Consider the following 25,509-nt stretch of genomic DNA (forward strand, 5'->3'; position numbering starts at 1 on the left):
CAGCATCAGGGTCTTTTCCAATGAGTCAACTCTTTGCATCAGGTGGCCAAAGTATTGGAGTTTCAGCTTCAGCATCAGTCCTTCCAATGAATATTCAGGACTGATTTCCTTTAGGATGGACTGGTTGGATCTCCTTGCAGTCCAAGGGACTCTAAAGAGTCTTCTCCAACACCACAGCTCAAAAGCATCAACTCTTCAGTGCTCAGCTTTCTTTATAGTCCAGCTCTCACATCCATACATAACCACTGGAAAAACCATAGCCCTGACTAGATGGACCTTTGTTGGCAAAGTAATGTCTCTGCTTTTTAATATGCTGTCTAGGTTGGTCATAACTTTTCTTCCAAGGAGCAAGCATCTTCTAATTTCATGGCTGCAGTCACCATCTGCAGTGATTTGGGAGCCCCAAAAATAAAGTCAGCCACTGTTTCCCCATCTATTTTCCATGAAGTGATGGGACCAGATGCCATGATCTTAGTTTTCTGAACTTTGAGCTTTAAGCCAACTTTTTCACTCTCCTCTTTCACCTTCATCCAGAGGCTCTTTAGTTCTTCTTTGCTTTCTGGCATAAGGGTGGTGTCATCTGCATATCTGAGGTTATTGATAACTCTCCCGGCAATCTTGATTCCAGCTTGTGCTTCATCCAGCCCAGCGTTTCTCATGATGTACTCTGCATATAAATTAAATAAACAGGGTGACAATATACAGCCTTGACGTACTCCTTTCCCAATTTGGAGCCAGTCCATCGTTTCTTATCCAGTTCTAACTGTTGCTTCCGGACCTGCATACAAATTTCTCAAGAAGCAGGTCAGGTGGTCTGGTATTCCTATCTCTTTAAGAATGGGAATACTCTTCCACATTTGTGGTGATCCATACAGTCAAAGGCTTTGGCATAGTCAATAAAGCAGAAATAGATGTTTTTCTGGAACTCTCTTGCTTTTTTGATGATCCAGCGGATGTTGGCCATTTGATCTCTGGTTCCTCTGCCTTTTCTAAGAACCAGCTTGAACATCTGGAAGTTCACGGTTCACACACTGTTGAAGCCTGGCTTGGAGAATTTTGAGCATTACTTTACTAGTGTGAGATGAGTGCAATTGTGCAGTAGTTTGAGCATTCTTTGGCATTGCTTTTCTTTGGGATTGGGATGAAAACTGATCTTTTCCAGTCCTGTGGCCACTGCTGCATTTTCCAAATTTGCTGGCATACTGAGTGCAGCACTTTCACAGCATCATCTTTTAGGATTTGAAATAGCTCAAGTGGAATTCCATCACCTCCACTAGCTTTGTTCATAGTGATGCTTCCTAAGGCCCACTTGACTTCACATTATATGTATATAATTTTAAAAAATAACTATATAAGGAATTCTTGCTCTGCTCTAAGGGCATTTGTAAAATGAAGTCATCTGCTGCAGAAAAATGGGAACCAATCACATGAATGAAAAAATTGAGTTTTTCTGAATACTGCTTAGTCTGTACATTGTAACAGCAAGAGTTTGGAAGTCTTGACATTTGGCAGAGCTGTGGGTCCTGTCACTACAGACAGGCCCCAAAACCACAGGACTGAGCTCAACAGATCTCAAAGCAGACTCCACTTCCAAGAAGAGAACTCTGGAATTTTATAGCTGAAAAGTGACAGTTTTAGTTGCTCAGTCGTGTCAGACTTTGCAACTCCACCGACTGTAGCTCATCAGGCTCCTCTGTCCATGGGATTCTTCGAGCAAGAATACTGGAGTAGGTAGCCATTCCCTTCTCCAGGGACGGTTCTGACTCAGGGATTGAACCCGTGTTTCTTGCACTGCAGGAGGATTCTTCATTTTTCTAAATTTTTACATAAAATTCTAGAAAGATATACAAATGAAGCAACTTGACATTTCTTTTCAAAAGGTCATTTTTTAATAGGTCACTTTTTTCTCTTCCCTCCTGGTGGGTGAAAGGGAGGACTCCTTCCTAAGGGCTGTTGGAAAAGCTTTCATTGCTAGGCATGAACATTTTATAAGAGCTTTATCAATAATGTGGAGGCCAGGGTGCCTGTTCTCACCATTCACACCTATGCAAATTTCAGGTTGCCAGGCAACAACAGAAAAAAGCAGGGGCCCCTGGTCAACTCAGGCCAAGCATCCCTCTAGACTCACCCATCCTCAGAGGCAGAGCCTTGCCCTGTGAGCATCCATCCCCTCCGTCTCCCAGCAACCACGGCCCCCTTGGCCCCCCGCCCTCCGGGAGGACAACAGGTCTACCTCTCTGAGCGGCAGGATGACTTTGCAGCAGCCGGCCTCCTTGCTGGCAAAGCAGATGTAACTGTCGGAGGTGAACATCTGCCCGGCGGTGTGACAGCGGCTGAATGGGGTCCAGAGGGAACAGTCCAGGACGGTGTGCAGCTTCTCCCGCCTTGGCAGCCTGAAGAAGGCCCGGAAGAACTCATTCTGTGCCCTAGCTTCCAGGTCCCTGGCAAAGGAGAGGGAAGGGAGAGAGGCAGACATGGTGACTGAACTCACTGCTAAGTCGCTTCAGTCGTGTCCAACTCTGTTCGACCCCATAGACGGCAGCCCACAAGACTTCCCCGACCCTGGATTCTCCAGGCAAGAAGAACACTGCAGTGGGTTGCCATTTCCTTCTCCAATTCATGAAAGTGAAAAGTGAAAGTGAAGTCACTCAGTCGTGCCTGACTCTTAGCGACCTCATGGACTGCAGCCTACCAGGCTCCTCTGTCCATGGTAGATTAGAAATAAAAACACTTTTAAACCCCTGGCACAACCTGGTATAAAAGGGGATGCAGAAAGGTGCTAGGCCCCCAGTTCCTGCCCCTCTCCAGCCCCCTCCCTACCCCATGGCCAGCCTTTGGAGTGAGAAGCAAAGGCTGAACAAGTCACCTCTGCGAACACAGACCAGGGCAAGTCTGCCTTCCTGGTTTGAGTAACACCATGAATTACCACAAAGCAAATGTGTAAGAATCTAGTATGGACTCTCCTACTCTGTTGGTGGAAATGTAAATTGTTGCAGCCGCTATGGAGAACAGAGTGGAGGTTCCTTAAAAATATGCTGATGTTTGATAGAAACCAATACAATACTGTAAAGCAATTATCCTTCAATTAAAAATAACTATATTTTTTAAAAAACTAAAAATAGAGCTACCATATGACCCTGAAATCCCACTTCTGGGCATATAGCGGGAGGAAATGGTAACTCAAAAAGATACACATACCCATGTTCATTGCAGCACTGTTTATAAGAGCCAGGACGTGGAAGCAACCTGAATGTCCATCCACAGTTGAACGGATAAAGAAGATGTGGTATATATAATATATACAGCAGAATATTACTCATACGTTTAAAAAAAGAATGAAATAATGCCATGTGCAGCAACAGGGATGGACATACAGAGATTATCATATTAAATGAAGTAAGACAGAGAAAGACAAATACCATATCTATCACTGATTTGTGGGATGTAAAAAATTATACAAATGAATTATTTACAAAACAGACTCACAGGCTTAGAAAACACACTTATGGTTACCAAAGGGGAGAGGCAGGGTAGGGGTAAATTAGAAGTTCAGGATTAACACACACACACACTGCTATATGTAAAACAGGTAATCACAAGACCGACTGTATAGCACAAGGAACTCTTCTCAATACTCTGATAATCTACATGGAAGAAGAATCTTAAAAAGAATGGATATACGTATATGGGTAACTGAATCACTCTGCTGTGAGTCTCAGTGAACTCCGGGAGTTGGTGATGGACAGGGAGGCCTGGCGTGCTGTGATTCATGGGGTCGCAAAGAGTCGGACACGACTGAGCGACTGATCTGATCTGATCTGATACCTAAAACTAACTCAGCATTGTAAACCAACTATTGTGCTTGTGCTAACCACTTCGGTCGTGTCCAACTCTCTGTGACCCCATGGACTGCAGCCCACCAGGCTCCTCTGTCCATGGGATTCTCCAGGCAAGAAGACTGGAGTGGGTTGCTATGCCTTCCTCCAGGGGATCTTCCTGACCCAGGGATCAAACCCATGTCTCTTGTCTCCTGAACTGGGCAGGCTTGTTCTTTACCGCTGAGCCACCAGGGAAGTATCTAATATAAAATCAAAATTAAAAAAAAAAAAAAAAAGATCTAGAGAGAGAACCATAAAGTGCCAGTGAAAAGCAGAAGCTGGCTGCCCAAGGAGCCTGCACACAGTTACTGGCTTCAGGGGCCCCAAGGCTCTCTCCTGAGATGAATTGTGTGAGGTCCCCCTAAAACAGTGGGCTATCCTCATCTCACCCCATCCTTTACATCTTCAGAATTGATATTTCCTGGTTGAAGTGTCAGGGCCAATCAATCTGTTCCTCATTCCCGCCCTCTGGGAAGCCCCCTCCCAGGCCTTGCCCCGCTGGCCCCCTGGATCCCGCACCTGCATCGGGAGGGTCAGGCTTTCCTCTGGAGAGTCCTGTCAGCCCCATCCCCTCCTCCCTGCTCCCCTAGGATGTCCGGGCTCCCTCTGCTCTGTGCCTCAAAGTCCCAGGGGAGCACCCGAGCAGCAATCATGACTAACCTGTAATCCGACCCTAAGGACACCTTTCAAAGCCAGTATCTGGGAACGGAAGTAAAGCTACATCAACAAAAGGGGGAGGAGCATTCCAGCCCCACACTGTGCCCTGAGCAAGAAGAGCCTGTTTTCCTCAAGTTCAACCTGGGCTGTCCTGGCAGGATGTCAAGTTGACTGAGTCATTACCTGTTTATGTCCACAAGCTGACGTCTCCAGGACAGAGAGCTGCAAGTGAGGACCTGCCAGGAGCCGGCGTGCACGACATGCCTTTCACTTTTGGAGGAAGTCGCTCAAGTGCAGTGACCGGCAAAATACGCCATGTACCAAGACCCTGACATTCACCTTGGGGCCCCAGACACCCGAGGGCCAGGCAAACCCACCACTGGCCATCGCTGGGGTCCTCTGTGCCCTTTCTCTCCTCTCCTTTCTACAAGCTTCCAGAACTTGGGGGTGGGGCCGACAGTCTGGTAGAATTCACCTGCTTCTGGAAGATTCTCAACACAGATGAGTTTTGTTCCAAAATAGATGACGTTTCCCAAAGGGTCCTAAGTGCCACAGGTCTTCCATTTTCCTTTCCTTTGCTCATTTCTACCCCAAATTAAAAATGCCACCCCTGGAAGTACAGTCACACACCAGGAACTGTGTAAAGAATCACCTGCGACCCCAAGCCCGTGGACAGACCAGAGCACTTCAGCTATGAGCTGGCCTCCCCTGGCTGTGTGCAAACGTGGTGAAAGACGCCAAGGCTCTCCTTGGTGGTTCCCATGAGTGCTTTTCTTTCCGTTCACATTTACTGATTTGGCTGCACCAGGTCTTGGCTGCATCATGCAGGATCTTCAATCTTCACTGCAGCAGGCAGGATCTTTGGCTGAGGCGTGGGACTCTTAGTTGCGGTATGTGGGATCTAGTTCCCTGATCAGGGATTGAACCCAGGCCCCCGGCATGGGCAGCACAGTCTTAGCCACTGGACCACCAGGGAAACCCTCCATGAGCTCTTGAGCAATGCACACAACAGGGATTGGCTTTCTTCATTTCTAACAGATCTTTGTAAGCCGGACTAAAAACACTCAGGTATCAAATTATATAGAGACAACTAAAGAAATACAGGAGAGAGACGATACGGGAGAGAGACGACCCTCTGTACTGGGTTGTCTTCTGGGCCCTGAGACGGAGCAGACACAGTGATGGGAAGCCTGGGGCCAGAGGTACACAGAGGAGCTAGGGGCTGGGAGTCAGAAGACCAAAGGGTCCCCTTTCATAAGAGGGGTGAGCAGCATCCAGCCTCCACAAAGGACCCTCAGATTATCAGAAATGACACAACACCAAGTGAAATTCAGTGGGACTTTACCCGAAACTCCACTTTTGTTTTCAAAAGCGATCAATTTACAACATACACATGGCAGGAAGGGTCTTTGAATCCTTTCTGAACACAAGGAAACTCTGAGACACTGCTGCCATTCAGACACCACTAATTAAAAAGACACACACTCCCCTAAATGCCCTCAATGTTCAAAGAAGACAGCAGACACTGCAGCCAGCCGGCTCCTCTGTCCATGAATTCTCCAGGCAGGATACTGGAGCGGATAGCCATTCCCTTCTCCAGCGGATCTTCCTGACCCAGGGATCAAACCTTCGTCTCCTGCGTTGGCAGGCAGAATCTTTACCACTGAGGCATCAGGGAAACCCTTAAGGAATAATAGCAGTGTTAAAAATAGATGAATGTTTTTAAGAAACTTTTAATGAGGAGTGGCTTCTAAAACAATTAAACTAGAATTACAATATGATCCAATAACTCTACTGGTGGGCGCGTGTCCAAAAGAACTGAATGCAGAGTCTTAAAGAGGTATTTGCACACCCATATTCACAGCAACGTTATTCAGAACAGCCAAAGGGAGAAGGAACTCAGTATCCACTTAGTAAGCAAAACGCAGTATATACGTACAATGGAGTGTTGTTATTCAGTCTTAAAAAGGAAGGAGATTCTGACAATCTACAGGGTGGATGAACCTTGAGGACATTAGGCAAAGTAAAGTAAAACAGTCTCTCACACACACACACCACAAACAAATTCTTCAGGATTTCACTAGAGGAGGCAGATGACAGAGACAGAAAGTAGAAGGGTGGGTGCCAGGGACTTGGGGATGGGTGGGGAGCCAGTGTTTAACGTGGACAGAGTTCGATTTTGAAAGATGAGATCTCTAAAGATGAATGGTGGTGATAATTACACAGCAACATGAATGTACTTACTAATAATACCACGAACCATAGGCTTAAAAATGATTAAGATGATCACTAATGATTAGGAAAATGCAAGTCAAAACCACAACGTGGTATCAGTGGGCACAGGTCATAAGAGTTGTCATCAAAAAGAACACAAATAATAATAAATGTTGGTGAGGATGTGAAAAAAAAAAGGGGGGGAAACCTTTACACTGTTGGTGGGAATGGAAATTGGTGCAGACACTATGGGGAAGAGTATGGCAGTTCCTCAGAAAACTAAAACACCACATGACCGAGTAAGTCCACTAAGATGACAGCTTCTGATCCCAGCACTTCATGGCAAAGAGATGCGGAAAAAATAGAAAAGTGACAGCCTTTATTTTCTTGGGCCCCAAAATCATTGTGGATGATGACTACAGCCAAGAAATTAAGGTATTTGCTTCTTGGAAGAAAAGTTGTGACAAACCTAGGCAGCATATTAAAAAGCAAATATCACTTTGCTTGCAAAGGTCTGTACAGTCAAAGCGATGGTTTTTCCAGTACTCATGTACGGATGTAAGAGTTGGACCATAAAGAAGGCTGAGCGTCCAAGAGCTGATGCTTTCAAATTGTGGTGCCGGAGAAGACCCTTGAGAGTCCCTTGGACAGCAAGGAGATCAAACCGATCAATCCTAAAGGAAATGAACCTTGAATATTCATTGGAGGGATTGAAACTGAAGCTGAAGCTCCAGTGCTTTAGCCACTTGTTGTGAAGAGCCGACTCACTGGAAAAGACCCTGATGCTAGGAAAGATTGAGGGCATGAGGAAAAGGGGATGACAGAGGATGAGATGGTTGGATGGCATCACCAACTCAATGGACATGAGTTTGAGCAAACTCTGGGAGATAGTAAGGGACAGGGAAGCCTGGCATGGGGTCACAAAGAGTCGGAAATGACCTAGAGACTGAACAACAATTCCACTCCTGGATATGTATCCCCCCAAAAATAGAAGCAGTAATTTGAAAAGATACATGCTCTCCAATGTTCAGAGCAGTGCTATTTACAATTTCCAAGCCATGGAAACAGCCTAGGTGTCCACCAGCAGATGAGCAGATAAAGATGTGGTGTGTACACAATGGAATATTACTCAGCCATCTAAAAAGAGTGAAATTTTCCCATTTAGCAACACAGATGGGATGGACTTGGAGGGCTAAGTGAAGTAAGTCAGACAGAGACAGGCAAATACCATATGACACCGTTTATACATAGAACCCAAAATACAACAAACTAGTGAATAAAACAAAAAAAAGCAGACTGAGAGAGAACAAACTAGCAGTTACTAGTGGAGAGAGAAGAGAGGGAGAGACAACACAGGAGTAAGGGATTTGAAAAACGATTATTGTGGGATAATATAAAATCATACTGGGGACTTCTCTGGTCTCCAGCAGTTAAGACTCCATGCTTCCCTGCCTAGATGTCCATCGACACATCAGTGTATAGAGAAGTTGTGGTACATGTATACAATGGAATATTGCTCAGCCATAAAAAGGAACACATGTGAGTCAGTTCTCGTGAGGTAGATGAACCTAGAGCTTGTTATACCGAGTGAAGTAAGTTAGAAAGAGAAAAACAAATATCATATATTAACACATATATATGGAATCTAGAAAACAAGTACTGACGGACCTATTTGCAGGGCAGGGGGAGAGACGCGGACGTAGAGAACAGATCTGTAAACACACAGGGGAGAGGGGCGGCGGGACGGACTGAGAGAGTGGCGCTGACACACACCACCATGCGTGAATGGACAGCTCGTGGGCAGTCGCTGTACAGCACGGGAGCTCAACCGCTGCTGTGCGACAGCCACGGGGTGGGAGGGAGGCTCAGGAGGGAGAGGACATACGGATACTTACAGCTGATTCACATTATTGGATGGCAGAAACCAACAACACTGTAAAGCAATTATCCTCTAATTAACAATAAAAAATTTTTAAAAAGACTCCAGGATTCCGACGCATGGGCTTCCGTGGTAGCTCAGAGGTTAAAGAGTCTGCCTCCAATGTGGGAGACCCGGGTTCGATCCCTGGGTTGGGAAGATCCCCTGAAGAAAGAAATGGCAACCCACTCCAGCACTCTTGCCTGGAGAATCCCATGGACGGAGGAGCCTGGTAGGCTACAGTCTACGGGGTCGCAAAGAGTTGGACACGGCTGAGCGACTTCACTTTCTTTCTTTCCAATGCATGGGGCGTGTGGGTTTGATCCCTGGTGGGGAAGCTAAGATCCTTACAGTGTGGCCAAAACATAAAAACTAAAATTAAAAACTCATGTGTGTGAAACTTTTAAAAACTGTAAAACACACTAGAATTTAAAGACTTTCATTCATTTTCAAAAAAGTTTCAAAAAATAAAATAAAAATGGTTAAGATGACAAAATCTGTATTATGTGTCAAGCACTAAAATGGTGTGTGTGTTCAGTCATGTCCGATGATTCTTTGTGACCCCATGAAGTGTAGCCCATGAGGCTCCTCCGTCCATGGAATTCTCCAGGCAAGAATATTAGAGTGGGCTGCCATTTCCTCCTCCAGGGGATCTTCCCAACCCAGGGATCAAACTTATACCTCTTGGGTTTTCTGCATTACTACTAGCACCAGCTGGGAAGCTATGTGATGTGTATTTTACCAAAATAAAAAATAAATTTTTTTAATGACGAGTAGCATTCAGAAAACAGTGGTGACTCTGTAACTACATCAAAAACATCCAGCCAGGGCAGCACTTCCTGGGGAACTTGCTTTTCAAAGGATCACAAACGTGAACTCTTACAAAGGCATCAGCTCTACGGTTACCCAGTTAGAACCATGAAGGCAGAAATCAGAATCAAGCTCAAACATCACAGTTTGAATCTTGAATAATAAAGTCAAACTTCTTTAAAGTGGCAACTACCTCAGAAGTCCTCATGTCCAGGATCTATTGGGAGCCAACAAATAACAGAGAATGTCAATTACACTCTTAGTAAGGCACCTTTCTTTTCATACTGTTCATGGGGTTCTCACAGCAAGAATACTGGAGTGGTTTGCCATTCCCTCCACCGGTGGACCACATTTTGTCAGAACTCTCCACAGTGACCTGTCCGTCTTGGGTGGCCCTGCACATCAAGGCTCCATAGCTCCACTGACTTATGCAAGGGCCTTCACCATGACAAGACTGTGATCCATGAAGGGGATCAACTTTCTTAAGACAAATTAGGACCAAAAACATCCAGCGGTTCTGAAAGCATCTTCTATAAAGTAATAGGAAAGAAAAACAAAATATTTTTTAATGTGCACTAATAAAGTTCCAGGCTGAATAGAATTCTATCATGAGGTTACCCGTATTGCATTTCCTGGAATTTTTTTTTTTTTTTTTTTTTGCTGTGTCACATGGCTTGCAGCTTAGTTACCCAATCAGAGCTCAAACCCAGGATCACGGCAGTGAGAGCTAGGAGTCTTAGCTATGGTACCACCAGGGAAGTTCCTGGAGGTATTTTTTTATGAAAATCAATTTCGAAATAATATCTGAAAAGAAGGAGAAATTGGATGCAGGAATCAAAGCCTACTGCATAAAGGAAATGAAAAACCATTACTGCCAATCACACGGGAAAAACACGGATTATGTCACGAGGGAAATTTCAATCTAACGCAATGAAGCTAACAAAGCACACGTCCAGGGAGGTGGTGCCTGGGCCGTAAGCCCCCGAGGGGTGAGGGAAACCTCCTACCTCTTGGTGATCTGGCTGGGCTCCTGCAGACCCGGGTCCAGGTCGAAGCCCTCATTGTCCAGCAGCCTCCGCAGCGTCACGTCGGCCAGCTGCTCCATGATCTTGAACACCTCGTCCAGGTTTAGAAACATGGAGAAGTCCCGCTCCTTGTTCTGGGTGGTGATGCGTATGGTATCCGTCAGAAAGACATTGGATGTCCTCTCCAACCTCTGGACGTCAACCCAAGGGATGACAAGTTTAACTAGAAGAGAAAAACAGCAAACACAGATTTTACCCTCAAATGTAACCCAAATTTGAATGCATCGGTGCAAAGCTTTTCCTACAGCGGAAATGCAAATACTTTTTAAGCCAGAGCAGGAAAGAGGAAGCGCAGAACTGCTTGGCAGCTGCTTTGTTAGAACCCAACTCATGTTCTAATCATTTTCTTCAAGATTTAAGCCAAGCTGCTGGCTACTGCACATGTACAAGGAACACCATTCTGACATACCGAGTAAATAACAGAGAAACTTTCCCCCAAATAGTTAAACTGAAGTATTTGCAAAATATGCAGACGTTTCTTGATCCAAATAAATTCTGGTTTCAATAGCTGCATTCATGACGTAAGCTATGAAAAAGATGGGAGGGCAAAAGAGGACTTGTGATCTGGTTTGGAGGAAGCGGCCCAACATTTAGACTGTGTCAGGTGACAGCTGTCCAAATCTTAGAAAACAGGGTACAAGTGCTCTTCATGGAACTCTCAGCGCTAACAGCGCAGTTCACAAGCGCCCTGTTCTCAGAAATGTCTCCAGTGCCGTGGCCGTCAGGCTCAGTGGCTGACGCGGAACAAATGGGGCGGGACATACATAACAACTTAAAATGATCGATGTTATCAAACATTAGGAACCATTTCTTTTTTCCAAGTTTCATTGACTTAACAAAATCAGGTTTAGTGATGATGATTGATAACTGTTGGAAAATAATTCATTTTCTTTTTCAAATTAGAAAAGGGGACAATGAACTGTTTTCATTTCTCTCCATTTATCTTGCAATAAATGGCCAAAGAAGCTGAAGTTTATCAGTGTGATGAAGACCTAGAAAACCTCCTAGAACTAACATCAAAAAAAGATGTTCTATTCATCACTGGGGATTGGAATGCAAAAGTTAAGAGATATCTGGAGCAACAGGCAAGTTATAAGCCTTGGAGAACAAAATGAAGCAAAGTTAGCAAAGGCTAACTGAATTCTGCTAAGAGAATGCATTGGTCATAGCAAATATCCTTTTTCAACAACACAAGAGATGACTTTATACATGGACATCACCAAATGGCCAATATTGAAATCAAATTGATTACATTCTTTGTAGCCGAAGATGGAGAAGCTGTATACAGTCAGCAAAAATAAGACCTAGAGCTGACTGTGGTTCAGATCATCAGCGTCTCACAGCAAAATTCAGTCTTAAGCTAAAGAAAGTGTGGAAAATCTTTAGGCCAGCCAGGTACATCTTAAATCAAGTCTCCTATGAATATGCAGTGGAGGTAACGAATAGATTCAAGAGATTAGGACTTGTAACCAGTGTGCCTGAAGAACTTCGGATGGAGCTCCGTTATTGTACAGGAGGCAGAGAACAAAACCATCCCAAAGAAAAAGAAAAGCAAGAAGGCAAAGTGGTTATCTGAGGAGTCCTTACAAATAGCTAAAGAAAGAAGAGAAGCGAAAAGCAAGGGAGAGAGGGAAAGGTATATCCAACTAAACGCAGATTTCCAAAGAAAAGCACGAGAGACAAGACAAGCCTTCTTCAATGAACAGTGCATAAAACTACAGGAAAACAGAAGGGGAAAGACTAGAGATCTCTTCAGGAAAACTGGAGATATCAAGGGAACATTTTACCCAAAGATGGGCCCAAAAAAGGAAATAAATAGTAGAGACCTAGTAGATGCTGAAGAGTTCAAGAAAAGATGGAAAGAATGCACAGAAGAAAGATCCAGATGAACCAGATGACTAAGATGGTGTGGTAAGCCACCCAGAGCAAGCCATTCTGGAAAGCGAAGTCAAGTGGCCCTTAGGAGACAAAGCTGTTACTAAAGCCAGTGGATGTGACAGAATTCCAGTACAACTATCCAAAACCCTAAAGGATGATGCCATCAAGGTGCTGCATTCAATATGTCAGCATATCTGGAAGACCCGGCAGTGGCCACAGGACTGGAAAAGGTCAATCCTCATCCCAATTCCAAAGAAGGGTATTACTAAAGAATGTGCTAACCATCAGACAACTACATTTATCTCCCATGCTAGTAAGGTCATGCTTGAAATCTTGCACGCTAGGCTTCAGCATTATGTGAACCAAGATCTTCCAGATGTTCAAGCTGAATTTAGAAAAGGAAGAGGAAACAGAGATCAAACTGCCAACAATCAATGGATCATAGAGAAAGCTAAGGAATTTCAAAAACCATCTACTTCTGTTTCATTGACTACGCCAAAGCCTTTGACTGTGTGGATCATAATAAACTATGGAAAGCTCTCAAAGAGATGGGAATACTAGACCGTCTTATCTGTCTCTTGAGAAACCCGTATGCAGGTCAAGAAGCAACAGTTAGAACCCTGTATGGAACAACTGATTGGTTCAAGATTGAGAAAAGAGCATGACAGGGCTGTCTGCTGTCACCCTGTTTAACCTATACGCTGAGCATATCACGGGAAATGTCAGGCTGGATGAGTTACAAGCCAGAATCAAGATAGGTGGGAGAAACATCAACAACCTCAGATATGAAGATGATACCTAATGGCAGAAAGTGAAGAGGAACTAAAGAGCCTCTTGAAGAGGGTGAAGGAGGAGAGTGAAAGAGCCTGCTTAAAACTAAATATTAAAAAACTAAGATCATGGCATCCAGCCCCATCACTTCATGGCAAATAGAGAAGGAAAGGTGGAAGTAGTGACAGATCTCCTCTTCCTGGGCTCTAAAATCAGTGCAGATGGTGACTACAGCCATGAAGTCAGAAGACATTTGCTTCCTGGCAGGAAAGCTATGACCAACCTAGATAGTGTGTTGAAAAGCAGAGATACTACTCTGCCGACAAAGGTCCATACAGTCAAGGTTATGGTCTTCCCAGTCATGCTTGGTTGTGAGAGCTGGACCGTAAAGAAGGCAGAGCACCAAAGAATTGATGCCTTCAAACTATGGTGCTGGAGAAGACTCCTGAGAGTCCCTTGGACAGCAAGGAGATCAAACCAGTCAATCTCAAGGAGATCAAACCAGCCAAACCACTGGAAGGACTGATGCTGAAGTTGAAACTCCAGTATTTCGGTCATCTGATGCAAACAGCTGAGCTTTTCATTGGAAAAGCTTTTTTACTGGATTCGGAGAAGGCAATGGCAACCCACTCCAGTACTCTTGCCTAGGAAATCCCATGGATGGAGAAGCCTGGTAGGCTGCAGTCCATGGGGTCGCTAAGAGCAGGACACGACTGAGCAACCGAAGTCCCTCATGCTGGGAAAGACTGAAGACGGGAGAGGAGGGCATCAGACGATGAGATGGCTGGATGGCATCACCGATGCAATGGACATGAACTCTGACAAACTTTGGGAGATGGTGAGGGTCAGAGAGACCTGGTGTGCTGCAGTCCATGAGGTCTCAGAGTCAGACACACCTGGGCAACAGAACAGCAATCTCGCAAACTGTTTTCAGTGCTTTGATCATTTAAAAGGCCACGTTTCTACATCAGGTCTGAGAATAAGCTTCTTAAGACCCTTACATTTGCTTTTATAGTGTCTTTTTTCACACACACACACCCCATCTACACTTGCAGCTTTCTCTCATTAAGCAACCACCTTGGGAAGAGCCCTGCACTTAAGAAGCTCATTCAAGTAGGAAAAAACAGACCACTGACTTGACAGGACCCAAAATAGAGACACGCGTGCAGGACAAGTTACAAAAGAAGAAGCGAAGGCTTCCAAGAGATGAGAAAACCTGAACTGAATTTTGAAGGATGAACAAGAGTTCCCAAACAGGCTTAAGAATGGGGAAGGCAAGGAGAAAGAAGGTGTTTACTTTTGAGAAGAATTTCAGAAACCAGAAAACCCAGAATGGCAAGGGTTAGGTGGGAGCTGATTCCAAGGGTGGGGAAGGCTGTGCACACAGGGGTCGTGTACTGGTGTCAGAGCCCAGGGGGCAGCACAGGAAAGGCCAGGGGTGACCCTCTGCAGGACGCAGGCCACAGCAGAGTACAGAGGAGCCCTGCCTACTGGCTCCACGTGAAGTAAAAACAAATGCAGGAAGGAAAAATATACATCTGTATAAATACAAACACAGCATATACACCACCCTGCGTGGGCACTTGAGACAACACTTGTTCCAGAAGAAGTTTCAATGGTCATGACTTTGAACATTTCAATATACCATTGATTCTGTGGCTTCCCTTTCTTACCTCGGAATCCTGTTGCCCACGACGATGACTGTGGGTAGAAAAATGTGCGAGAAGTGAACTCTTGCCTGGATCTCAGGGGATCCAGGGTGAGGAACCCCTTTCTACAAATACCTGCTATGCTCACACCTCAGAATTGTTTAAATGGCTCCCTGGATTCAGAAGTACAGCTTGTTCTATTCCTTTAGAACTCCTGCGCCCTCGGTTACACTGTTTTCAAAGTAGCAAAAACTCTTCAGAAGGTGCGTGAAGGGAGCTACAAAGAAAGGCTCCTTAAGGCAGGAGAAGAAATGAATTCTCATAAAATCAAACCCCTGTAGATTGCAACTGACATATACAAGACAGTAAAGCATCTGCCTACAATGTGGAAGACCCGGATTCAGTCCCTGGGTTGGGAAGATCTCCTGGAGAAGGAAATGGCAACCCACTCCAGTATTCTTGCCTGGAGAATCCCATGAACAGAGGAGCCTGGCGGGCTACAGTCCATGGGGTCGCAAAGAGTTGGACACGACTGAGTGACTTCACTTTCATGTATAAAATAGATAACTAATAAGGACTTACTGTATAGCACAGGGAACTCAATTCTCTGAAATGGCCCATACAGGAAAGGATCTAAAAAAGGAGTGGATAGGGACTGCCTGGTGGTCCAACGGCTAAGGATCTGTGCTCCCAATGCAGGGCCTGCAGTTCAGTCCCTGGTCAGGGAACTAGATCCCACGTGCCACAACTCAGAGTTTGCATGTCACAGCTAAAATATCTCAGGGCAGCCAGAGACATAAACATTTAAAAAATAAAGAACAGTGGATATATGTATATATTTCAGAAACTTCCTCAGACAACCTTAGATATGCAGATGATACCATCTTAATAGCAGAAAGCGAAGAGGAACTAAACATCCTCTTGAAGAAGGTGAAAGAGGAGCATGAAAATGCTGGCTTAAAGTTCAACATTCAAAAACTAAGATCATGGCATCTGGTCCCATCACTTCATGGCAAATAGATGGGGAAACAATGGAAACAGTGGCAGATTTTCTTTTCTTGGGCTCTGAAATCACTGCAGATGTTAACTGTAGCCATGAAATTAAAAGATGCTTACTCCTTGGAAGAAAAGCTATGACAAACCTAGACAGTGTATTAAAAAGCAGAGACATCACTTCGCTGACAAAGGTCCATATAGTCAAAGCTGTGGTTTTTCCAGTAGTCACGTATGGATATGAGAGTTGGACCATAAAGAAAGCTGAGAGCCTAAGAATTGATGCTTTTGAATTGTGGTGCTGGAGAAGACTCTTGAGAGTTCCTTCGGCAGCAAGGAGATCAAGGAGATCAAATCCTAAAGGAAATCAACCAGGAATATTCATTGGAAGGACTGATGCTAAAGTTCCAATACTTTGGCCACCTGATGCAAAGAGCTGACTCACTGGAAAAGACCCTGATGGTGGGAAAGACTGAAGGCAGGAGGAGAAGGGGGTGTAAGAGGATGAGGTGGTTGGATGGCATCATCTACACGATGCACATGAGTTTGAGCAAACTCTGGGAGACAGTGAAGGACAGGGAAGCCTGACGTGCTGCAGTCCATGGGGTTGCAAAGAGTTGGACACAACATCAACTAAACAGCAAAGTGTATATGTATAACTGATTCACTTTCCTGTAGAATAAACACTAACACAACATGGTAAATTAACCATACTCCAATAAAAATTAAAAAAATAAAATCAAACCTCCTAGTGGTACTCACATATATAATACAATATGATTGTCTGCACAGGGCATCTGGAAATTAACCACATGCCACCTGTTACGTCTCGACCACTTATTTAAATCTTTTGCTGCCTAACTCTTCAGGCAATGACTGGTCTCGGGACCAGCGCTGAGCATCCCAAGAGTCAGCTCCATCCGGGAGGGACCCACTCGCCCCTCACTTACGCTCCTTGCCCAAGAAGAAGGAATAGAAGCAGAGATGGTTGATGCTCAGGTACAGCCAGCCTTGGCGGGGCACCCGGCCCTTCCAGCAGCAGCATGAGTAATATGTGATCAGCTTCTCAGCTTCCGGGAAGTTGAACCTGGCCTCGAACTTCACCAAGGCCTCGCGGAATTTCTCAGGCTCCTCCTCCTGCTCGGCCAGCCTGCTGCTCGTCTCCTCGGCAATCAGAGCCTGACATACAGACAGAGAAGGGTCCCCAGGTCAGGAAAAGAGCAAGGACAGTCGAGCATGGGCATCCGGGGAGCCAGCCCCACTCAGACAGACCCTTAGGATGGGTGAGGATCCAGTCCACCCTCCAGAAACATGCCCAGAGGGGAGGAAGCAAGCTGGGGGAATCCTCAGACCAGTCTCTCTCTTGGCCATTCACCAGCGAGGCTTTGGGTGAATCCCCAACTTCTAAGCCCCAGTTCTCAAATGGGTTACTACCTTATAATCCCCCCCTGCTCCTCCCTCCAGAGATAGGAGGTCAAATGATGGTCTTGGGGGTTATGGACTCAATGCATCAACTCTGAAGCATCATCCACGCCAGGGTTTAAAAGTTAGTCCTTTTATACAAAAGAACATCTCTATGAAACAGACTCATGGACACAGAGAACAGACCTGTGGTTACCAAGGGGAATGCGGGGAGGGATGGATTGGGAGTTTGGGATTAGCAGATGCAGACTGTTATATATACGATGGATAAACAACAAGGTCCTACTGTAGAGCACAGGGAATTGTATTCAACGTCCTGTGATCAGACATAAATGAAAAGGGTATTTTTAAAAAAAGAATGTGTATCTATAACTGAATCCCTTTGTAGTATAGCACAAATTAGTACATTATAAATCCACTACGCATGTGTGCTAAGTCACTTCAGTCCTGTTTGACTCTTTGCGACCCCATGGATTGTAGCCTGCCAGGCTCCTCTGTCCACAGGGTTCTTCAGGCAAGAATACTGGAGTGGGTTGCCATGGCCTCCTCCAGGGGATCTTCCTGACCCAGGGATCAAACCCGAATCTCCTGCAGATGTCTCCTGCATTGCAGGTGGACTTTTTACCTTCTGAGCCACCAGGGGATTTCTACCCACATCTACACTGCACGAGCAATTTTAGAAAATATCCTGCACATTACCATTAAAATAAAAATGCGAGCTAAAGTTTCTTAAAAAATAAATCTGGAGGCTGGTAAAGAACTTCAAGGGATTTTCATTTCTCTCATGATGTTTTTCTTTCTTTTCCAAATTTTATTTCACAAGACATTATAAAAGTTATAACTAAGAGGGGTATTTTATGGTTTAAAGATCTTTTTGATAAGGGTCATTTTTAGAGTCTTTACTGAATTTGTTACAATATTGCTTTAGTTTTATGTTCTGTTTTTTTGGGGGGAGAGGCACATGGGATCTTAGCCCCCCAACTAGGTATCAAACCCATACCCATTGCATTGGAAGGCAGAATCTTAACCACTGGACCACCAGGGAAGTCCCGAGAGGTACTTTTTCAAAGTTACCTAATATGTAATAACTGCTGTGCACCATGAGATGTGAAGGGGTTTCTAAGAGGCCTCTAGAGCAGGCAGACATGGGCACAAGGGCAGCCCGCAGGCCCTGGCCTCCCTGATGGCCGAGTCAGCCCAACGCAGAGGCTTCCTTTAAAGTTCCATAGAGCAAGTCGAATGGTCAGGAGACAGGCAGGAAAGCCCCAACTCCCAGATCCTTTCAATCTCCCAGGACAAACGAAGAAGACCCAACGCCATGTGGTGGCCCAAAGACACAGCCGACCTCTGACCGGCTGGTCCCCTCAGCCCCGGCACCTACTCCAGGCCAGCAGCCCCCCGGGACTTCAAAGGCACGTCTGCTGTGGAGTATAAGGGATCAGAGAGAGAGAGAGAGTGTGTGTGTGTGTGTGTGTATACGTGTCTCTCTGTGTGTACATGCATGTACGTGTGTGTGCGTGTATGTCTCTGTGTGTGTCTGTGTGTACATGCATGCACGTGTGTGTGTGCACGTGTATGTCTGTGTGTGTGTCTGTGTATGTGTGTGTCTGTGTGTGTACATGCATGTACGTATGTGTGTCTCTCTGTATATCTATGCGTGTGTGTCTGTGTATCTCTGTGTATCTGTGAGTGTGTCTGTGTATGCATGTGTGCTCAGTCATGTCTGACTCTTTGTGACCCCATGGACTGTAGCTCACTAGGCTCCTCTGTCCATGGAACTTCCCAGGGAAGAAAACTGGAGAGGGTAGCCATTCCTTCTCCAGGAGATCTTCACAACCCAGGGATCAAACCCACGTCTCCTGCATTGCAGGCAGATTCTTTACCGCTAAGCCACCTGGGAAGCCCCAAGGGATCAGTATATGCCCCCTCCCCAAATATGCCACTTGGGCTTAAGAATTATTTTGAGCTAAAGACACTTGAGAAATAGCAGATGTCAAAAAAAAAAAAAACTCTCTCCCCTTCCCCACTATTTACCTAAAAACAAGATACAAATCTCCATTTGTAAAAGTGTCTCCCCATCCTGTGCCAGAAAGAGGAAGACAGCTCTTCGGCTCTGACTCATCAGAGACAACTCTGGACTCTGACCAGCACGAGAGGCTCCAGAAAAGAGGAGCCTACACGGCAAAACCAACTGGATCCAGCATCTGGCGGCTTACCACCCTAAAAGCTCACACTCTTTGTTCCTTTGACTCGTCGCTTCTCTGTAAACGTGCTATTCTTCATTATGATGCTGCGCAAGCCCCGCGCCCTAACCGTCCCACTGAGCTATTCATTGTGGAGTTTTTCCCACCTTTACGTGCACTGCCCAAGCTGATAAACTCTGTTTTTCTCATTAAGCTGTCTTCTGTTGGTTTAATTTCCAGGCCCCCAGCACAGAGTATAAGAGGTTAAAGCAAAAGTTTTTCCCTCCCCTTCTTCTGACTTTCCAAAAGTCACTGCAGCAGAAATGCACTTCCTTCCTCCTGATTAAGAGGAGAAACATATAAATCAAAGAACCGCCAGCACTAAGGTGAGAAACGAGAAAAGAAGGTAAATGTGAAAATAACTGTGAAACAGGTATTTCTGTCCGTGCAGCCTGACCTGGGGAACCAAGCTAGACCACTCTGTGGTGATAACACATGAGCTGAAAAAGACCCACTGGGACCTGCACCCATCTGCTAACCCCACGGGCCAGAGGCAACCGCAGAGGACACCAGCCAACACCGTCACTCCTCCTGGACTCAGAAGACTGGCCTTCCACCCGACCCCATAATTATCCCCAGTCCCCAAAGGAAAACAATGCTTCTCTTGGCTCTTTCAAAACTAAGAGTTTAGGGCTTCCCTAGTGGTCCAGTGGTCAAAAATCCGCCTGACAGTGCAGGGGACACAGGCCCCACCCCTGGTCCCCAGCAGATCCTATAGGCCTCGGAGCGACCGAGTCCGCGCACCGTAACTACAGAGCCTGTGCACGCGTGCCCGGGAGCCACAGCTACAGAGCCCACGTTGCCGCAGCTACTGAAACCTGTGCGCTCTAGAGCCTGTGGTCTGCAACAAGAAACCCTCGAAACGCAATGAGAGGGCAGCCCCCGCTCACCGCAGCTAGAGAAGGGCCGAAAGCAGCAACGAAGACCCAGCACAGCCAAAGAGAAACAGATAAATCTTTCCCAAAAAATAAAATTAAGAATTTACTCTAAGACCCTTCACTAAAAGCCAAAACACTTAGGATACTGGAAAGGCAAACTTTTTAGAGAGAGAGAGAAAAAAAAAAAAAAATCAATGGTCTGGGATGTTTTACCCTAAGGGATGAAAAGTACATTACAGGCTAATGTGTGAAACTGTTTCGTAAGAGAGTTGAAATCAGAATGAGAAACATTCCCTCCCTGCTGGTGAGGGTTTTCAAAGCACCAGTTACCAAGCGTCTTACTGAAATGAGAGCTGTTACATAAGACATAGCTCACAGCAGGTAAGAGAGACCTCCCCAAACATTCCTCTCCCTTCTCAAAACTTGTTTGGTTTTCATTTCATTCAATTAACATGTTTTAAGAATAAATATCCACTTGCAGAGAGAGAAAAGTGCCAGCTGCAACTAAAAAAAAGAGGGACAAGATGTCACAGCTGCAAAGAACTTGCTACTAACTCATTTCAGGAGACAAATAACATTGTTGCTGTGCAAAAACATGAATCTCAACATTTTTTTCCCCTTGAGATAAAAAAGGACCTTTGCTTCTGTAAAGGATAAGGAAACCTTAGGCCCAAGAATGAGGGTTTTGTTTTGTTTCCATTTCGGGTGGATTTTGCCAGACTGACTCTTTAAAATTTGACTGATGACAAGTCAAACTCATTTGGTTTTAATGCTTCCCTGGTGGCTCGGTGGTTAAAAAAAAAAAAAAATCTGCCTGCCACTGCAGGAGACATGGGTTCAATCCCAGGGTCAGGAAGATCCCCTGGAGGAGGAAATGGCAACCCACTCTGGTATTCTTGCCTGGGAAATCCCATGACAGAAGAGCCACGCGGGCTACAGTCCATAGGGTTGCAAGAGTCAGACACGACTTAGTGACTAAACAACAACAATAATTAAGCCCAGAAGTTCAATTATAGTAGAGACACTATTAAAGGAAAAGAATATGATCAAAAATGCTGCAGTGTCCTGAATGTTATGCAGCCGTGATAAGAGAGATGTGAAACCGGGGGAAACTCAAGGTCAACGGACTTAGCTTCAGGACTTCCCTGGTGGTCAGTGGCTCAGACTCCGCGCTCCCAATGCAAGGGCCCAGGCTCAACCCCTGGTCAAGGACCTAGCTCCTGCATGCTGTAACTAAGAGTCCACAGGCCACAACTGAGACCCAGTGAAGTCAGAGTTTTAAGAAAGCCGGAGGGTGGGGTGGGGGGAACCTACCTTCACCTTCCCTTTGACAAAACTGGCAATGTCATCTTTATTATCAAAGACAGACAAGGTGTGGAGGAGATTTTGCTCCAGCCAGTCCCAGTGCTGGTTTATTTCCTCTAACGTGGCACCTGGGTAGGAACAGAAAAGGACACGGAGATTACGAGACAGAACCAATGTCTAGAATACGAACTTGCTTTCCAAACAGGAGTCCTGCATTTATGTGATTAACACACTCCGGCTGCTCATGCCACAGTTAGCCAGCTGACACGGAAGGCACCCCGTGCCGGGGCCACGGTCCACCTGCCACACGGACGGGCCTGCCGACCCGCCGAGCTGTTCTGGGACCTCTCTGCAGGAGTCCTGCCAGCCTGGCTAACGAGTGGAACTCTGACTACCTCCACTCAAGGGACTGAAACGTCTGTAGTTCTACAGCCACTCCAGAGCAGACAAGCCCCAGGGTGACCTGATTCTGACGGCCTCACAGAATTCCCCCTGTGAGCACGGGGGTCCCTCAAAAGAGACGAGAATTTGCCTTAAGGTGGCTCTGCCCGTGGCCCCAGGGCACTCACTGCCGCTGGGCCATTTCCAGGTACGCATTTGTCCTCTGTGAGTTTTATAACAAAATCCCTCAGAACACATATAAGAAGAGGTTTTATCGTACATGTTAAAACAAAACCACAGAAACATTCAATGGTTATCTAGTAAGTTAATTTCTTTCAAAGGCAAGTAAAAACACAATCAGCCTATTAGTGAAGCATTCCACAACACAGGCACCAAAAAGCTTAGCCGTCTGACTTGACGTTAGTTCTCCGAAAGGAGCTCCTAGTCCTCCCCACTGGATAACGGACACCTTGGCCCGGGAACTGCGCCAGCCCCTACTGATAAAGTCCAGGACTTGAAGCAAGCTCAGTCCTGGACTAGAAGAGGCACCTGTGACTCTGGTACATCTAGCGTGGAAACAGCTGATGCCCCAGCTAGGAGGGCGGGTTTGTTCAAATGGGAAGCAGGAGACACCTCAACCTCAGAGAGGTGAAGGGCTGGAGGACGAGAGTGCAGAGTAACCCAGGCAGTGGGAGAGGCGGCAGGACCCGCAGAACCAGAAACCGCACACTCACGGTGCTAAGCCGACCTTCCTCTATAGTATTTACGGTCTTCCTCTCCCCAGAACGTGGACACTCGTGAAGACCTTACAAACACCCCATGCGTAAAACCGCCAAAAAAAAAAAAACACAAACAACAAAACTGCCAGAGAGCTCAGCCTGGACCTGTGGGTTTGGGGTGCCTGTGGCGAGTTCTGATGTGCACTTTGGGAGGGAGTGAAAAGAAGAACCTAAGAGAATACCTCATAAGGAAAAGTGAGACCTGAAACAGTGGTATTTAGGGACTTCCCTGGCGGCCCAGAGGTTAAGAGTCTGTGCTTCCAATGCAGGGGATGTGGGTTCAACTCCTGGTCGGGGAACTAAGATCCCACCTGCTACCTGGTGAGCCTCTCCCCACACCACCCAAAAAAAAAAATAACACCCAAAACACAATGGTATTTTCCCCCCTATTCTCCAAATGTTAGGCATGGCATCACATCCATGCCTAACAAGCAACATTCTCTGGTCATCACTAAAGCAGACTCTCATCCTTCTGCTAAGGACACTAACCACAACACGGGACCCCACCCTCATGGCCTCATCTGAACTGAATCCCCTCCCAAAGGGCCCAGCTCCAAACACCATCACACTGGTGGGGGTGGGCTTGCACACATCTGAACGTGGTGGGAGGGGAAAGACACCATTCACCACCAGTGACCCCATCCAGCTCTCGGTGAGTCCACCTCCCATCTTGCTCTTTCTGGATCATAAACCCAAGAAGCAGCCCACTTGGGGTGAGTGGTCATATCTCCACTTCCTACCCAAACAGGAAGCCCCTGGCCCTACAGGCTCCCTACTCCTCTTACTGGATAGCGAGACCGCTGTGAAACAACAGCCTCAAGCCACACGTTTCCACCTCCTTGCCTTGTTGCAGCTGAGAAGCAACACGGGCCACCAGCAGCTCTACAGGAGCCACCAGAGAGAATCTGGCCGGGGTCTCACTGTGGCCAGCTCTGCTCATACTGGCACGGTATGACTCAGAAACACAGTCTATATATGTGCCAGTGCTTCTGCTGGTACTCAAAGGACATCGGCTTAAGTTGGATTAAGGGAACCTCCTTGACTAGGTCATCCAGGACATCTACTTTAGGCAGATACGATGCTACTTCTTCGTATGTGCATGCTAAATTGCTTCAGTCATGTCCGTCTCTTTGCGACCCTACGGACTGTAGCCCGACAGGCTCCTCTGTCCAAGGGATTCTCCAGGCCAGAATACTATAACTGGTTGCCATTTCCTCCTCCAGGGAATCTTCCTGACCCAAGGATTGAACCCATGTCTCTTTATGTCTCCTGCATTGGCAGGCGGGTTCTTTATCACTAGCAGCAACTGAGAACCCCCAGCTCTTCATACACAAAAGTTTAAAAACTTCAACCTCCAAAAAACAAACAAAAAAGCCCACATATTTCCAGGCTCTGCAACAGGACTCTCTTAAAGCCTCGAAACAATGTCCCCCTGAACTGAAGACCCACACCGTCTGCCTGGCTCCTCACATTCAATGCTGAGATACATGTCTCATTTACAAGACTGGCTGCACTCTCCTTGTCCGTTCATTCATTGTCTTCAGTTGGCAGCCATGCAGCTATCATTTACCAGGACACCCCCTAAATCCCGTGGGCTGGCAAACGGAGTCTTTGTGGGGAGGGGACAGTGTCTAAGCTTATCTGTGATGAACAGTTCAACTGTGGGGACAGTTCATCGCAGAAGAGAGTCTCGGGGCCACTGCATCCATAAACTTATGTTCATGGGCTCCCTGGGTGGCCGGCTCTCCTCTCTTCTCTAGACCTTTAAGGTTTTCTCTCTCTAGATCTTTTTTTATTTAATTTTTTTTCAAATCAGAGTATGTTTGATTTACAATATTGTGTTAGTTTCAGGTGTACAGCTAAGTGAATCAGTTATACATATACATATATCTAATCTTTTTCAGATTACTTTCCCATCTAGGTTATTACACAGTATTGAGTTCCCTGTGCTATACAGTATATCCTTGTTGCTTATTTATTTTATATATAGAAGTATGTAAATACTAACCCTAAACTCCTAATTTATACTTCCCCTTATAGATCTTTATTTAGCTTTTATTATCCATCATAGTAAAATCAACTGGTCAGAATATTTAAAAAACAAAACAAAAAAAACAACAGGCAAAACAGGAGGAGGGATGAGGGGAAGGGATAGTCAGGAAGTCTGGGATGGACATGCACACAGTTTATTTAAAATGGGTAACCAACAAGGACCTACTGTGGAGCACATGGAACTCTGCTCAATGGTATGTGGCGGCCTGGGTGGGAGGGGAGCTTGGGGGAGAGTGGACACATGCATCATGTCTGGCTGAGTCCCTTTGTTGTCCACCTGAAACTGTCACAACATACCCTAATACAAAATAAAAAGCTCAAAAACAAAAACAAAAAAAAAATGGTGAGGAATACATGGGAAAAGAGTATCTGTATTGGTCTTCAATCTTTTGCTATATGTTTTCATATACTTCCTAATTTACCCCTCCAACACCTTCCCCAGAAAAAAAAAAGAAAAACGACTTGGAGGACTGAGGAGGAACAGAAGGGCCAGGACTGGCTCTGTGACCATTCTGTTCCGGGCACACCTGCTGACCACAGACAGCGTGGGTAAAACTCCAACAGAGCCCCAACACAGTGTATCACGTGGAATTAAG

At 45.8% G+C, this 25,509-nt stretch overlaps 1 protein-coding gene across 5 annotated transcripts in view; it reads right to left on the reverse strand.

The window, feature by feature from the left end:
* Positions 1-25,509, reverse strand: part of TBC1D8 (TBC1 domain family member 8) — a 140,094-nt gene that overhangs the window by 39,955 nt on the left and 74,630 nt on the right. For 3 of the 5 annotated variants that reach the window (XM_061431676.1, XM_061431675.1, XM_061431677.1), the window contains 4 exons: positions 21,711-21,829; positions 16,804-17,032; positions 10,485-10,725; positions 2,234-2,441 (listed from right to left, as the gene is read on the reverse strand). In XM_061431676.1, coding sequence (XP_061287660.1) covers positions 2,234-2,441; positions 10,485-10,725; positions 16,804-17,032; positions 21,711-21,829 — 797 coding nt within the window. Of the gene's footprint in view, positions 1-2,233; positions 2,442-10,484; positions 10,726-16,615; positions 16,773-16,803; positions 17,033-21,710; positions 21,830-25,509 lie in introns of those variants that run through there. The other 2 variants (XM_061431679.1, XM_061431678.1) reach the window with 2 other exon arrangements.

Source organism: Bos javanicus, chromosome 11, assembly GCF_032452875.1.
Source record: "Bos javanicus breed banteng chromosome 11, ARS-OSU_banteng_1.0, whole genome shotgun sequence".
Classification (NCBI taxonomy): Eukaryota; Metazoa; Chordata; class Mammalia; order Artiodactyla; family Bovidae; genus Bos; species Bos javanicus.